This window comes from Etheostoma spectabile, chromosome 5, assembly GCF_008692095.1.
Source record: "Etheostoma spectabile isolate EspeVRDwgs_2016 chromosome 5, UIUC_Espe_1.0, whole genome shotgun sequence".
Taxonomy (NCBI): domain Eukaryota; kingdom Metazoa; phylum Chordata; class Actinopteri; order Perciformes; family Percidae; genus Etheostoma; species Etheostoma spectabile.
This window is the reverse complement of record NC_045737.1, coordinates 32,730,010-32,746,193: the sequence shown is the minus strand read 5'-3', so window position 1 is coordinate 32,746,193 and position 16,184 is coordinate 32,730,010. Positions and strand designations below refer to the sequence as shown.

The window sequence follows — 16,184 nt, the reverse complement described above, 5'->3', positions numbered from 1 at the left end:
AATACATTACACCAACAATTAATCCAAAGGCTCTTAATGGTTAAGCACTGAACCGTTTGGTAAAACTATAGATTTGAATTGGTTTGTCAGCTATATAAAATGTGTGTATATATGAACATCGGGGGGGGGGGGGGGGGGGGGGGTATTCTGTCTTATTAAAACATGAAAGGAAGTGCCAAAGTGGTAGCATGCATACATAAAATTATGAGCTAGAATTGTGTAAAAGCTAAATCATTCAAATGAAATCTGTATGGATATGATTTGATAACATGTATTTAATAAGGATGGCGACCCTCTCTGTAGAACTCCAGCAATGGGTCCGACAATCTGTAGCCCACTTTTTATTTTCAAAAGTGTAAAACAATTATTCTCACAAATTGCAAGTACATCTTGTACATGCATAATTCCAAAAATGTAACCATTTTGCTTGGGTAGCCAAGAAATGTAGATATACAACATGTATTTGTTTAAATTTCTGTCCAACTCCAGCAGTAGTCAGTCAGTAGTCATAGAGTCTATTATGTAGATGCATAAGCAGGGCTGGCTCCAGTGGCCATTTTAAATATGTAGACTTTATGGGTCAAACACAAAAGGACAGGGAATCATTCTCCATCTTTAAGAATAATGAAGCAATAGAAAATGTACATCGCAAAAGAAGTGACATTACATTTAATTATTTACATTTTATTGTACACTCAGTGCTGTCAGAACGTTTTTCATATAAACATATCAACCTTTTTTCTAACAAATTGTATTTAAACAAAGATAACATGTGTTAAGTTTCCCTGTCTTCCAAACCTAAGTGTCTTTCAGTCAGTATGTGGAACGTGAAGGATTTTTATTGTGAGGCAATTATATGAGTGGGAAGACTCTGACACGTATGAGCTGCTGCTTCTTTGCAGTGTGATCTGTCACTGCTCAAGTGTCCTTGTGGGCCTTGTATTGTGTGTGTGTGTGTGTGTGTGTGTGTGTGTGTGTGTGTGGTGTGGTGTGTGTGTGTGTGTGGTGTGTGTGTGGGTGTGTGTGTGTGTGTGTGTGGTGTGTATATTGTCGCTTCTATACATAATGTGTCCTCACTGTGCTGTTTTGACACAATCCTGTCACTGCGCTTGGCTATTTCTCATTCTGCAAAGGTGTCCTGAAAAAAAACCCTGAGCCAAGGATGAGCTTACTGCTGTGTGGTTCTGGTGTGTGTGTGTGTGTGTGTGTGTGTGTGTGTGTGTGTGTGTGTTTGGTTCTCGGTAGGGTACCTTGATGCTGCATGCATATGTGTGAGTGTGTCTTGGAGGGCTTTGATCCTGAGATGAACTCTGTTAGCGTCGCTTGATAAGCAGCTTCCTTCGGTTAGTCTGAGCTCCAGAGAGCGGAGGACACACGCTGCTTCATCAACCAGACCAGACCGCTCCACCACCTGGACTCACACACAGTGACAAACAAAAAATAAAATACTTATATATATATAATATATATATATTACTTGTGACAGGCCTTTACCAGAAAAAGAAAAACGGGTCTCTGAAAAGGCTTTATTTCAAAAAGAAAAGGGACTCCTTATTTGTGATATATTATATCTAATTCGACATCCAAAAATCAAACTGTGGTGTACATGGTATGAGACATTATGGATAACAAATTACCCATAATTACTCTAAGAATCAGTCAGAGTCATTTTAATATTCAATGCATTTCAAAAAATAAAACATGAGGTTTGTTTTTTGTCACGAATTGTTACTATTGTTGTGGGTTACGCATTTAAGAAACATAACGTGTTTTCCCAATGCAACTTTTATGTAAATCATAGACCTAAAAAATGAGCCGACACAAACAAAAGAAGAAAATCCTTGAGGAATTAAAAAGTTGAACATCGTGTATCATTGTGTAATATGGGCAAAAGCTCCAGAAAAGCTAATAAGTGGATCTGGAGGTTGGATTATATTTGGTCAACTGTCAAAAATGAACATCCAGTCCAAAGTATTTACAAATTATTTAGCAGCAGAACAACATGTACAATGAGTCAGGATGGGCTTAACTGCCTTACCGCCTGTAAAATCTCTGTCGATCCGCTCAACGACTGATGGGAGAACACAGCAAAGTTGACTAAGAGCTTGAGGGTCACATATGGAGACAGCGACGGCTGCTGAGGTTGTGGAGACAGAAGAGGGACCAATGACTGCGGGAGGGACACAGGAAGAGGACGAGCGGACACCAAGAACAGGGAGTGCAGGTGGTGCCATGCATCTTTGGCGCGTACCTGGAAACATTGATCACATCATTAATGTGATGAATGGTAAACGGACATGTTTATTTAACACTTGTGTTGTCCTCAGGGCCAATTTGACCCATTTTTTTTATTTATTATTATTATTTTTTTATATCAAGAACTTGGCTTTCTTTCAACCAAATTGCCTAAAAATAACATGGATGGCCATACAATGTTCTTCAGGTAAAATTAATGATTACTTTCACGGAATTTTGTTTGTTTTATTGAATTTTATGGCAATTTAAAAAAGTGACCAAAACCCCGGAAGAAATGACAAAAAATAAAACAAAAAGCGCTGAATAAAAAAAACGAGACTTTGTTTTTGTGTAATGTAAAATATGACGTATAATGTAATGTAAAGTAAAAATTGGGCTATTGGCTAAAAAACATCGGAAAAAGGAAAAGATGATGGTTGATGGGAAGACAGCACAAGGGTTAAGGTCACATATAGCACTGCTTTAAGTGTCATTCCTCCAAATAAAAATCAATAGATTAGTAATTCACCAACGATGAACAAAGACAACCCCATGCAAGATGATGGTGAGGTCGTAATGGGAGGGGGGGCAGTGACGACAGCGAGTCTCCCCGAGTTAACGGAGGAGACAGGGAGATGAAACTCGGGCCAGCTGGCCAGACACTCACTAAGAAATCAATACTACATCACCCTTTCCACCCGGCTCCCCTCCCTCTTTTGAATCTCTCTCTCTCTCTCTCTCTCTCTCTGCCACTATCTCATTCTCTTCCGCTCAGATCATCCATAATTTATTCTTTAATGTGTTATTCTTCTTTCTCTGTATTTGTTCTCGGGCATTCAACATCTGCCCAGAGCAAATCAAAGACCCATGTTGTTGAGTTATGATGCTGCACATTCAACAGACGGACGACCTGAGGTCATGCCCACGCTATGTCCTTCCCCCCCGTCGTAGCAAACCACGTTCAGCATTTAGCCACAGCCGTCACATACACGAGCAGCAACAAGATAACAAGTAAAAGGTGTCAAATTAAATGGTTATGAAATAAAAAAAGACCATGATGCACTCCAGGACCTGTGAGGCTGTGCATAGTGGTGTTTTTAGGGAAATGCTAATGTCAGCATGCTAACACGCTCACAGTGGCTATGCTAACTTGTGGATGTTAAACAGGTATAATGTTTACCATGTTCACTGTCTTATCATGCAAGGCTTTGCTAATTAGATATATGATAGATAGATAGATAGATAGATAGATAGATAGATAGATAGATAGATAGAAGATAGATAGATAGATAGGTATTTATTGATTCCAATAAAATGGGAAATTACAGTGTTGCAGCAGCAAAATCAGTCAGATACAATATACAGTACATACATACATACATACAAGGATTAGCACTAAAAACACAAAGTATAGCTGGGGCTGATGGGGAATTTTTCTAAATGAAGAAAAACTAGATCAATGGACCATTTTCACAGCAGACATTTTGACTTGTCATAGTAGGAAAAGCACAGCCGACATTGATCACTTTAATGGTGGTTCAGTTCCATTAGGTTTCCCAGGGCGTCTCCTAAGTGGAATGCAGCCCTCATTAATGGTTTTGAATACACCTGTGCTTTTCTTACGATGACATGTCAACATGTCCGCCGTGAAACCGGTCTATGTAAATCATGTCTCTCGCTTACCAGCTGTAGTGCTCGGTGGTGGCCCCTGTTGGTGGGGTGGTGGTAGAAAGTCAGCAGCCACAGGAGGGGCCCACGGTCCTCAGGCCCGGATGTCACCAACAGCTGGACGGCCACCTGCACCCAGTGGGCACACTGAACCAGGAGGAACCAGGACTCAAACAGTTTGTGGTGCCCTCTACAGAACAGGAGGAGAAAAGGCTTCCATCAGGCATCATGACTATTAAAAAATACTCTCCTGTACAGCTGCTGTGACGGAAGCGTGTGGAATTAACATCATTATGTGAGCACATGCTGCATGGACTGCAATATTAAAACAAACTAAATAATTAATAGAACGCGACCGATAAAGGATTTTTAAGACTCTACGAATAAAAACCAATGTGCTTTATTTTTATTTTTTTTTATTTCTAGAAACACGTTACAAAACATAAACAGATTTCCCTAACATTAGTTATTTGTAGTTATGTATGAGTTCTCCCAAAAATAATAATTTCTTTTATTGTCACAGAACCGAGGGACATCCAAATATATTAAAGGTCTGACAAATAAAATGTATAAAAATACAAACTTAAGATATATAACTTGAAGTCCTTTAAACAAAAACACATTAACAAAAAAAAAAATAATAATCAGTGTTGCCAACAGGGATGCTGTAGAGCGCCCTCTAGTGGACAAACTATGCAACACCAACGCTCATAACATGGCTGACAGTCCGTTTTTATTTTTTTAAATTTATTTAAAAAAAATGTATAATTTTATTTTTTTATTTTTTTATGATTCTGATGAATAAATATATACAGTATATATAAAGTCAACCATTATAAATGCTGATACCGATATATCGGGACATGTCTAATATCGGCCCGTTGATATATTGGTCAGGCTCTAATAATTAATGGCAAAAATCACCAATTATCTCGACCTTATAACGGATTCTTCACCATGGAGCATTTCAGCATTTTTGACAAAAACACAAGTTGTCGTCCTAATAATCACTTGGCCATAAAGGAGAGAAGTGAGGAGGTATTTTAATACCCTTTGAAACACATCTGTGATGTTGTTTCACCAAAGTTTTCATGAAACGATTTGGTTGTCAGTGCGCCACCCAAACCCTTTAATAACAGGCTGTTGGGGGTAATTTACACCATAACTGTTTTATTAATAAGCCATCGCTCTGAGTGGCTGTCATTAATGTTAGTCCTGCCCCCACTGACAGGAACATTGGAAAATCAAAGAGAGACAAAGCTCAGATCTGATTCAGAATGAGATACCGAATCGTACTATTTGTTCCCAGTTGGGACATCACACTGAAGTACACTGAGGTACAGCTGTGACTGACTTTTTCCACATGGTAATATTTCATCACATAAATAAAAAGCATAAAACAGTGATGAGGATCAATGTTATGCTTGTCTTGTACTTAATTAACATCTCACACCACAAAATCCAACCTAAGTCTAAACTAAAATATAAAGTTGTGTTACATCTAATAACACTTCTTTACCGTCCGTGCCAAATTACATTTATAATACTTGGCAAAATATGGAACACAGTCCTGCCAGAAACAAGTGAGACATGGCAGGACGCTGGAAATGGGAAGAATGTGTCTTAAGCTGAGACGACAACTAGTCAATGTCACAAGTCTTTTAAGCACTAATTGCAAATATTTCCTGGTCCATTGGGTTTAATAGTACCAAAAATCAGATAGATTTGGGTGTGCAAAGTTTCTTTTTGTAGATTTTGACTGTGGTTACATGCACCCCAGCTCTCTCCTTTTTGTCTTTGGTTGAGCCCAGTGGTTTCTTCTTCTAACTTCTGGTTCCAGCTTCCCAAATGCAAATATATTTTTCCTTTTCTTTTTATGATATGATATATATGATTGAAAAAGGAAAGCCTCTGGAAAACTGTGATTGTTTCACTATTCTCTGACAATTCACGGGCTCTTAGCAAAAATAATCAAGAAAATAATCAAGAATGAAAATAATAACCCTTAAATAAATAAAGGAAGACAGAGAGAGGAGAGTGTCATGGATTGCTGTAAAATGTAAACAAGTACGCAAGAGAGCTGCAACAGAGCCACACAGCTGCAACACCGAGAATATAACTTTCCCTTTGCCTAATACCATCATTAGGCCTCTTTTCCTCGTCTCCCCTCTTTTCCCTTGGCTCCCAAATGTGAACAGCAGCGACCCTCTGCAGTGCCCTGGCAGCTGCATCCTTGCTAGGAGCAACACAACATACTGCTTTCCCACCGCTGGCTCAGAACAATGTTTTTGGAATTTCGCAAGGAGCTCCAGATCAGAGCGGTGGTGGGGAAAATGGGCCCTGTTAAAAACCGCAGCTGGAGGGTATCAAGTCAGCCGTCTCCTTCTCTAGGACATCAACTGCTTTTTATTTGCATCCCCTATCCTTGTTCTGTCTAAATCCGTACAACCCAGGCGACTCACTCTCCTTTTCGCCATTACATGCTGATGTGATACATTTACCTCTGTCCACTTTCTCTTGTTCTTCTTCTGCATTCCTTTTCTCACTCTTTCTAACACTTGTTTTCTCAATAGCTCTCTCTTTCCAAAACTAATGGCCTCTAATAAGTGCTTGGAGGAGCCACGCAGTGCACCAGGACCTCGCTGCTGTAATGCAAGGGGGAAATATCTGACTAACCACCCCCTCAACTGCAGCTAATGGAAAAAAGAACACCACACAGGCATTCAGTAGGGTGGTGGAAGCAGACTCACATTAACACATCCCCTCTGCAAGCCTTTCTCACACACTAACCTGGTGCTACTGCTGCTGTCTCCGTCTCCGTCTCCATCCTCTTCTTCCTCTGTCAGTCTCTGTAATGAGCCACTGAGCCAGTTCAGGTGATGTCTCCAAACGTCCTGAGGCATCTCTGCAACAACAGATTCAGATATACAGACATAATGATCACAAAATGTATAGCCCGTGATTTAGTCAATGTTAAAGGAATATTTCAACTCAATGGGAAATAATGAGTTTTTGAGAGACTGATAACACTCAGTATGGCAAATATGAAGCTACAGCCAGGAGCTTATGAGCTATAACATGCTATTGAGTGAGCTATAAAAGTGCTGGTAGGCAGATTGCGTTACCTTTGGACATAATCAGGCTAGTTGTTTCCTCCTTTTTTCAGTCTTTATGCTAAGCTAAGCAGCTGCTTATGGTAGCTTCATATTTTCTGTGCAGACATGAGAGTGGTATCAATTATTTTATCTAACTAGAAGGCCAAGGAGCATATTTCCCCAAATGTCTAACCAGTCTATGGTTACGATGCAGCATACTTCCAAATAAAAGAGATACTCAGAAAGTGAAGTTATTGCTGTCCAGAGGGTAACACAAGCCACAACGTTCCAAATATCTGACACAAGCATTTTCCAAGCTGAAGTGGATCAACTAGTGTTAGTACTTGCAATTACTTTTTCCTGTTTTCCAGCTATTATGTTTTTGTGCTTAAAAGGGCCAGAGTGGTGTTTGTCACATGGCACATTATTCTGTCAAAAATAACTTCCCTACCACACGCCAAATGTACTAAAACCCAACCTAACTGACATTTCAGGTTGACAAACAAACTATTAAATATTTAAAATGCTTGATACCTTGATTCAGCTCTTCCCCCAGGATATGTTCAACAATGCCATGCACCCGAGTCTTAATTTATAACTTTTTCAGAGGAAGCACAAATCATTATAAAACCTTAAATCCTCTACCATTTCCATTCAGTCACGGGTGAAAAATTGCTACACACACACACACACACACACACACACACACACACACACACACACACACACACACACACACACACACACACACACACACACACAAATAATTAACTTGGAATTCTGGCTGGGCTCCATTCATGTAAATCATTCCTGCCTACAGGCCAGTCTGGTCACACACTGATAACCACTGCCTCACTGTGCCCCTGCACTCACCTACTGTGCATCTGTGCAACAGCAAAGATTCCCACACATAAACACTAATAATACACATGCTGTATAAATCTTATAGATTCTGCATTGTGTTTGTGTAAGACGATCAATGGTTTCAGTTTTTCACAATAAATATACCTTGTACAAAACAGGAAAAAAATAAACATCTGTTTAAATTTCATTTAAGTAACAACACCAAGCATAACTCATGTTCCACAGTATGTCAACTTTTATATTTGACTTAACAAAGTTGTTAACTAACTATAATTGATTTGCAAGAACACGACACACAAGGGCCCATTCACTCTGCAGCAGGAACACTCTGTTGACACACAGTTGAAGAATACATGAATATCCCGTTCCTCACAATACAAGCTTTTGTGCATTGTGTCAAAGGGAAACATCCAGACACACACATACATGCGTGAGTGTGTACACACTGACCTGACGGCCGGGTCAAGAGAGGAACCAGCAGACTCTGAGGTGATTGTGGGAAAAAGGCCTTCAAGGATACACTTGTCTGAAATCACACAATGCACAAATGTTCCTGAGCTTCATAAATGTGAACTATATTTACCTTGAACTCATTCATCACTGGGCTCTCAAAGCCTGAAAAATGACACTTTGAATTGGAGTCTGTGTAACAGTGATACAGTAGGTGCTAATGTGTAATGTAGCGTGTAATAGGTAGCGTTTAGTGCAGTGTGACTACAGCCATCGGAACTGAGTCAACTGTAAATACACTGTAGCACTGCCATCTACTGACTAATAGAGGTGAAAAGGAGTAAGGCTATATTTAAAAAAAACTGTGTAGCAGACAATGTATCACACCTACGCAACACTAATATTTTTGAGCCTTTTGACAGTGATGGCTGACATGAAAGATCCAGATAATTCCCTACAGTCACACAGGATGTGTTGATGGAGGTGTCCTTTACTGTACAACAGACTCATGTATAGTTGAGATAATCTATAGGGGGTAAGAGTTCAAGCAAAAGTTAAAAAGTATATCGTGACGCATCGGTATAACAGCTCAAAGTGGTTATCACACATTTCAGGTGTTTTATTTGCACAACATTAATACCCGCAAATTGATGATTTAAAAGCGATTTGGGATTATCGTCTGCGAGGCAGAGGAGTGAACCGTGGTGTGTAGTGTTAGCAGCGAGCTTCCGACCGGAGATCGAGTGATAATGATGTGGAGGATTCATCAAGTGTGAAGTGATGTTGCCTGCAGAGGGGAGGTAATTGTTCATTGCCCTGTGTGTGCATCTAAGCGTCCGGTACAAAGGTAACCATCCTTTTATTCCCAGCAAACATGGTGGATAAGAATAATTAGAGGTCACTTTGCTACAGTAGGTGAAGTTTTCGTATTAATTGTGATTTTCCCTTGTGGGATAAAGAAAGGTATTTCTTCTTCATCTTCAGCACTGAGCACTAAAGAGGAATATGTTTGAAGTTATCAGCAGTGTCATTAAATCACTGCATCTTGATGAAAACCGTTGTCTGTTTGTAACCACAGTCGACTTAAATTCTTTTGATTTTATCACCCGAAAAGTACTCTGAACTCATAATACCCCCAAAAACTGGAGCTGTAAAGATTGGTTAATTAATTGATTAGTCAATCTACATTAAATGTATGGCCGGCAATTCTGATAATCTATTTTTTGTTATTTTTCAATACAAATATTAACTTTTCCAGCTTTTCAAATGTGAAGATTTGCAGCTTTTCTTTCTTTTGGGATTTTGGACAGGTCATTATTCACTTTTTTATGAGATGTTATGAACCAAAAGATGAATCAATTAATCTAAAAAAAGAGGAAGATTAATAAAAATAATCCCTAAAAGTCAGACATTTGAATCTTTTGTTGAGAAGTAAGGGCCTACCTGATGCTGCAGCAGTGCCCGTTCCTGGAGGAAACAGTTGGTAAAGGTTTGGATAACACACTTAACGGACTCGTTCCCTTCAGCTTGCTTAAGGATGGACCTTTTGGACAGAAAAATAACTGGTGAAATTTGTTGCAACACATCCACAGAATTTACAAAAATAAAATACAGAGCTTCACACTTCAGCAGACCAAAACATGTTGCATCAACTGAAACACACTCAAAATGACACAAGCTCTCACCTGAAGATGTCGTTTACAATCAGGAATATGGTCCAGTGTTGAGCACTGGCTTTAGGCTGAAATAAAGAAAAAACACAATTAATAAACTCTGTAAAACTTTGTTGCTTCATAGATATTGAAATCCCAAGCTTATGATAAGTATAAAAGTACAGAAACAAGGATATGATGAAACCTGTTACATTATAACTAATTTCAAGAACAGACCACTGGGTGTCACTGTTGCATCGTCTACAAGCCTCCATTAAGCTAGAGTCTCTCTCACACTCTCTCTCACACTCTCTCTCTCACACTCACACACACACACACACACACACACACACACACACACACACACACACACACACACACACACACACACACACACACACACACACACACACAGACACACACACACACACACACACACACAGAGTGCCTAATGCACCCACATCATGTGTTTTAAATTTAACACATTCTAAAACGCCCCAGCGCAAACATTTAACAGCTGTACTGTTCATGTCTGCCTCTCTCTACATGTTTACATATCTTCTAGTCCCTAATTATTATACATGTCACCCCTCAACACTCATACACTTCACTTTAGGAGCAGCATATGTAGACTATTTTACATGCTTTAACCTTACAGTGCAATACAGAAGTAGAGCGATAAAAGAAGCACCAGAATCAGTTATAAGCAAGCTTCCTATCAGAATCAGAATCAGAATCAGAATCAGCTTCATTCGCCAGGTATGAGGACACATACGAGGAATTTGTCTTTGGAGCACTGTGCTTACACATACATATCAACCAAAACAGAAATATACACACTAATATTCACACAATATATACATACTCTAAACAGAAACAATATAGAGGCATGAGTGCAATGAAGAGATCAATACAATTATTTAAATGTGCGTAGTGCAAGGGTACTGGGATAACATAGTATTATGTTATTATATTACAATATGAACAGTATGAACATATGAACAGTTCTGAAAAATAGGAAATGAGAATGATGAATAAATAATAAAATATATAATTGAGATGTGAGAGTGGGAATGATGAGTAATACTAAATAAGTGGAATAATACAGGTGCTGTATAGACAGTGTTACAGTGTTATTGACCAGAACTGAACCTGACACTGTGGGTCAGAAGTCAGCTGTTCATCAGAGAGATGGCTTGTGGGTAGAAACTGTTCCTGAATCTGTTGGTTTTGGCGTACAGTGCTCTGTAGCGCCCACCAGAGGGGAGAAGCTGGAACAGGTTGTGTCCGGGGTGAGATGGGTCTGTAGTGATGGTTCCTGCCCGTTTCCTGACTCTGGAGGTGTATAAGTCATGGACGGAGGGCAGGTTGGCACCGATGATCCTTTCTGCAGTCCTAACTGTCCGTTGTAGTCTGCTCCTGTCCTTTTTGGTGGCAGATCCAAACCAGACAGTGATGGACGTGCAGAGGACAGACTGGATGATGGCTGTGTAGAAGTGGACCAGCAGCTCCTTAGGCAGGTTGAGCTTCCTGAGCTGGTGCAGGAAGTACAGTCTCTGCTGGGCCTTTTTAATGATGGTGACTGTGTTGGGCTCCCACTTCAGGTCCTGGGATATTGTGGATCCCAGAAACCTGAAGGATTCCACAGCAGACACAGGGCTGTTGAGTATGGTGATGGGGGGAAGAGTGGGGGGTCTCTTCCTGAAGTCCACTTTCATCTCCACAGTTTTGAGCGTGTTGAGCTCAAGGTTGTTCTGACTGCACCAGAGAGCCAGCTGATCCACCTCCCGTCTGTAGGCTGACTCATCACCGTCCCGGATGAGGCCGATGACGGTTGTGTCGTCAGCGAACTTCAGGAGTTTAACAGATGGGTCTCCTGAGGTGCAGTCATTGGTGTAGAGGGAGAAAAGCAGTGGGGAGAGCACACACCCCTGGGGGGCGCCAGTGCTAATAGTCCGTGTGCTGGATGTGATGTTCCCCAGCCTCACCTGCTATATATATATACAAACATTTAATTTTACTTTTTAATTTTAATTTTAATTTCACATAAAATCATATTAGGAACAATTACAGTGAAATGTAATCCCATCAGATCATTCAACTTGTGTGTATGGGGGGGCACAGTGTTAGGCAGTGTCCTTATTTCGGATCCTAGTGTGAAAAGACTAGTGTTGGCCCCCTAGTCTTTTCTTGCAGCCCCTGGTGTAAATATCCTTTAGGCAGACTATGGCTTTTTCTTAAGGGCCTTGCAGTCCTGTTCTGTGTTACACCGATGACCCATTGATATCAAGGGGGGCGCAGTTCCTTCCCCATCATCTTTGTAGTCTTGCTGACACCAATCACCTACTAATGGACAGGTAGGCCTTTTCATAGTTGTCTGTGATCAGGCCCACCCACATCAGCAAACTTCAAGATGGTGTTGGAGTTAGACTTGATTACACTGTCATGTGTGTACAGGGAGTACAGCAGGAGGCTTAAAACACAGCCCTGGGGTGCTCCGGTGTTAAGGATGAAGGTGGAAGATGGGTATCCGCCCACACTCATCCCCTGGGGTCTGCCTATCAGGAGGTTAAGGATCCACATGCCCAGTGATGTGTTAAATCCCAGGTCCCTCAGCTTTATGACAAGCCTGGATGAAAACTATGGTGTTAAAAGATAAACTGTAGAACAGCAATCTCACAGAGCGACCCACAACCTGGTTTTATCAAGGGATGTTTAATAGCCTAAAGAGAGCTTTATACTCTAGTCCAGGCACACAGGTAACTGAAAAATTGAAGGTCAACAAGAACTAACAGCCCCACCCAGTGTTTATATGGTGCCATTACAAAGTTCCAATGTACAAATGAAGTCCTTTCATCCTGAGTTTTGACAAGTCTGTTTCTATTTGGTCTTCTCAGGCCAGAAAGCAGCATTGATCAAACAAAATGTGCCGTACATGTAAAGTTTTTTGTGGGTATCCTCTCTACATTGGCATACGGTTTGTGTGTCGGTGTGATTCTGCATATGTGGGTTGCATGCCAGCATGCATGTGTGCAAACTGTCATGGTTCCCCCTAGTGAAAACAGATGGGTTTTTTGAGCGTCCTCCTCCATACCTTACCACTAACACTTCAAGGAGGGTCAATTACAGCACACAACAAACATCCTGTTTTTGGCAGTAAGGCCCAGGAAGTGAGTGTTTATTGTTATTGGGTCTGTCTCTCAATGGATCACAGAGCGGTGAGACAAGCCAAAACGAAGAATGTGAGCCTAATTTCATGTTTCCCATTTTTGATTGCAGTGAGTGAGTGAAAGGGAGGCGAGCGGAGATCCAAGCCAGTCAGCTCACACGCCTCTCGTTTTAACGGACACTAGCGTGTACACAGACACACAAGTGAAACGCACATCCGACATACAAACAACCTAAAGGCCAAGTGAAACCTCGACATATGCCTCCCATGCTCTTAACGACAGACACGCTATACCAGATGCAATATCATAAACAAAGAATGGTGGCTGCAGGCATGTGTGTGCGAGGGTTTACATCCAGACGTGTGCGTGTGAACTAGCAAGGTGATAAAAACAGAGGTCAATCAAAGATGGATGAGAGGGTAAACAAGTAGATACAAGACAGGACAGAGAAGTAAACAGGCAATGATTGCCTCTTGGTCTCTCTCTTACACACACGCACATGCATGCACGGACACACGCACGGACACACGCACGGACGCACCCACGCACGCAGGCAAGCACGCTTGCATGTTCTAAATTATTATGGGATGAAAAGTAGGCCTTGGTGGCCTTGTGAAAAGAATACAAAACACTGCTGGTATTTTCTGATTACATTGTAGTAATGAGGAAATCATCTTCAACAGCTAGTCCTAACAACATATAAATCAAAAGTCACGTCTGACTTTTGAACTGGGCATGATCTTAAGTTATATGAAGTGAGGGGCGGCCAAAGACTCAAGTGACAGAGAGTTCAGTACTTACCCAGCACAGTAAAGGCTGTGCAGCACAAGCCAAATGATGTGAGATGCAGTTTAGAGCTAGCCAAATGATGTGAGATGCATGCAAAGCAAAGCCAAATGGTGCGAGTTAGCCAGGCAAAAACAGTCAATAAAGATCCACCAATAAAAACGATGGAATGATTCCATATGAAAACATTACAACTCATAATAAATGAGCAGGCCTTATTTTCAAACTGTTGGGTTTCACAGTTTACAAAGAAGTTCAAAGTGGAGCTCAAAGCATATGGCGTGTGCATTGATTTCTGATGCGATACTTTATAATTCAGGGCAGATAAGTCAAACTATGTACATAACAAACCAACATTTAACAACAGCAGTATGTCACCAATTTATCAATAATATTAATGCTGCCAATTCATGCAGCAGAAATAGCTGAAAATACCACAGTACACATTTCTCTCCAACTCTTAACTGTTAGGATAAAATGAGACCATTATTAGTTACTCAACAGTATCAGAGGTGGATGTTAGATATTTTTCATATAGATTAAGATGCACTTAGATCAGATCACAATTTCAGCTCGCATACAGTACAGTATACTTTGGCCTTTTGGCTTGGCCCTCAGGGACTTATTCCTTATGATGCTGTCAAAGTAGTTGCTTGATGAGGTCAAATAAATGAGATGTAAATGAAGGGTTCCACTGCGCACTTGCCTAGACATCACATGTAAAAAGCTGGTTTAAAACAAAACAAGACATTTCACCAATAAACTAAACTAGAAGTAAAATGATGAGTTGATTAATAGATCAGTCTATAGACAGGAAATGAATCTGCAAATATGATGTCATTATTCATCCTCATTTTTCCCCAAGCAAAAATGCCTAACATCAGAGGTGACCGTTTCTCAAATGTGGAGATTTAATCGTTTTCTGTTTTATCTCATTGTAATCTAAATATCTTTGAGTTTTTGGGCTGTTGGTTGGACAAAACAAGCGATCTGAAGATGTCACCTCGGGCTCTGAGGAATTGTGATTGTTTTAAATTGCTCATATTACAGACTACACAATTAATCAAGAAAATCAGCAGATTAATTGATAATGAAAATATCTGTTAATTGCAGCCCTAAACAAATGAGGTATCAATTCTGTGTTAAAGAATTTACTGTTTAAACATGGACAGAACACATATTATTATCTAATCACAGAAGTACATGACTATTTCTTTCAAGTTGCGATTCCTCAAAACAAAAAAAGGACCTACCAGCAGTGACTGTGCCAGTTGCTGCTTTAGCTTCTGTGGTGTTGACCCTGTTTTTGTGAGAACACACTCCAGCAGACTGAGCACTGCTTTTTCCAGACTGGACAGGTTGTGACACCACAGAGAGACTACTGCCTGCTCTTCCAAACACAAGCACTGACTGAAAAAAAAACAGCACTGAGGTTATCATCACGTCTGAAATATTGTGTGAGGACACAACTTAATAGAAAAACTTCCTGAAAACAGATTTTAAAGCCTGAAAGGATCTCAGCGCCTGTGTGTGTTCCCCTACCTGGAGTAGGCAGAGCTCAGAGCATCCAGGAAGTCTTCACTAAGTGCTGCCCTTACACAAGTCACTGGCTGCTGCAGCAGGGCCCCAATGAGAGGAGCAGCCTCGGGATAAGTGACCAGGGGGACACAAGCCACTGATGTGGCCAGAATGTTGTCACATGGACACCTGCACAGAGTATATAGTCAAAATCTGGATTATCTGGAACTTCTTATGGTCTACAAAGATAAGAATTAAATAAGAATTAATTTCCTGGGGTTCTAAAGTTTTGTGTGCTTTGATCGTTTCCAGCAAAATATACTCTTTTTGTGTGTATGTATGGTGACAACATTATGTACCATCCTAAGGACACCAATTTTCTTTGTGAATGAATAATGTATTGTTATTAAATACATGTTCTTCCTTAAATACAGGGGGAATAAGCATTCACCCCCCTATGTTAAATTCCCATAGAGGCAATACAATACATTATTCATTCACAAAGAAAATTGATGTCCTTAAAAGGTGCGACTTTCCTACATTTTTTAATGAAGGCATTAAGATCAATTTCCAACAGATGTTTTTTTATTCCTCTTTTTAATCAACTTTACACTGGGTGTGTAAACTTATGCAAGCCACTGTAGTTTCTTAATCAGCACACTGTTTTATATTATATGTTTCAAACCTAAAAGGCCAAAACTCTCCAGCTTTTTATTTTTTTTTTTCTCTGTTGTATAGAAATTGTA

The 16,184-nt window shown here is 40.3% G+C and overlaps 1 protein-coding gene across 4 annotated transcripts in view; it reads right to left on the bottom strand.

Annotated features, from left to right (window-relative positions):
- Positions 1–306: 306 nt before the first annotated feature.
- fancc (FA complementation group C) overlaps positions 307–16,184 on the bottom strand; it is a 36,168-nt gene continuing 20,290 nt past the window's right edge. For all 4 annotated transcript variants that reach the window (XM_032515057.1, XM_032515054.1, XM_032515058.1 and 1 more), the window contains 9 exons: positions 15,463–15,627; positions 15,174–15,330; positions 9,998–10,053; positions 9,756–9,855; positions 8,313–8,388; positions 6,694–6,808; positions 3,919–4,093; positions 2,039–2,251; positions 307–1,411 (listed from right to left, as the gene is read on the bottom strand). In XM_032515057.1, the coding sequence (XP_032370948.1) occupies positions 1,169–1,411; positions 2,039–2,251; positions 3,919–4,093; positions 6,694–6,808; positions 8,313–8,388; positions 9,756–9,855; positions 9,998–10,053; positions 15,174–15,330; positions 15,463–15,627 (1,300 nt within the window). In that variant the 3' untranslated portion in view covers positions 307–1,168. The remainder of the gene's footprint in view (positions 1,412–2,038; positions 2,252–3,918; positions 4,094–6,693; positions 6,809–8,312; positions 8,389–9,755; positions 9,856–9,997; positions 10,054–15,173; positions 15,331–15,462; positions 15,628–16,184) is intronic.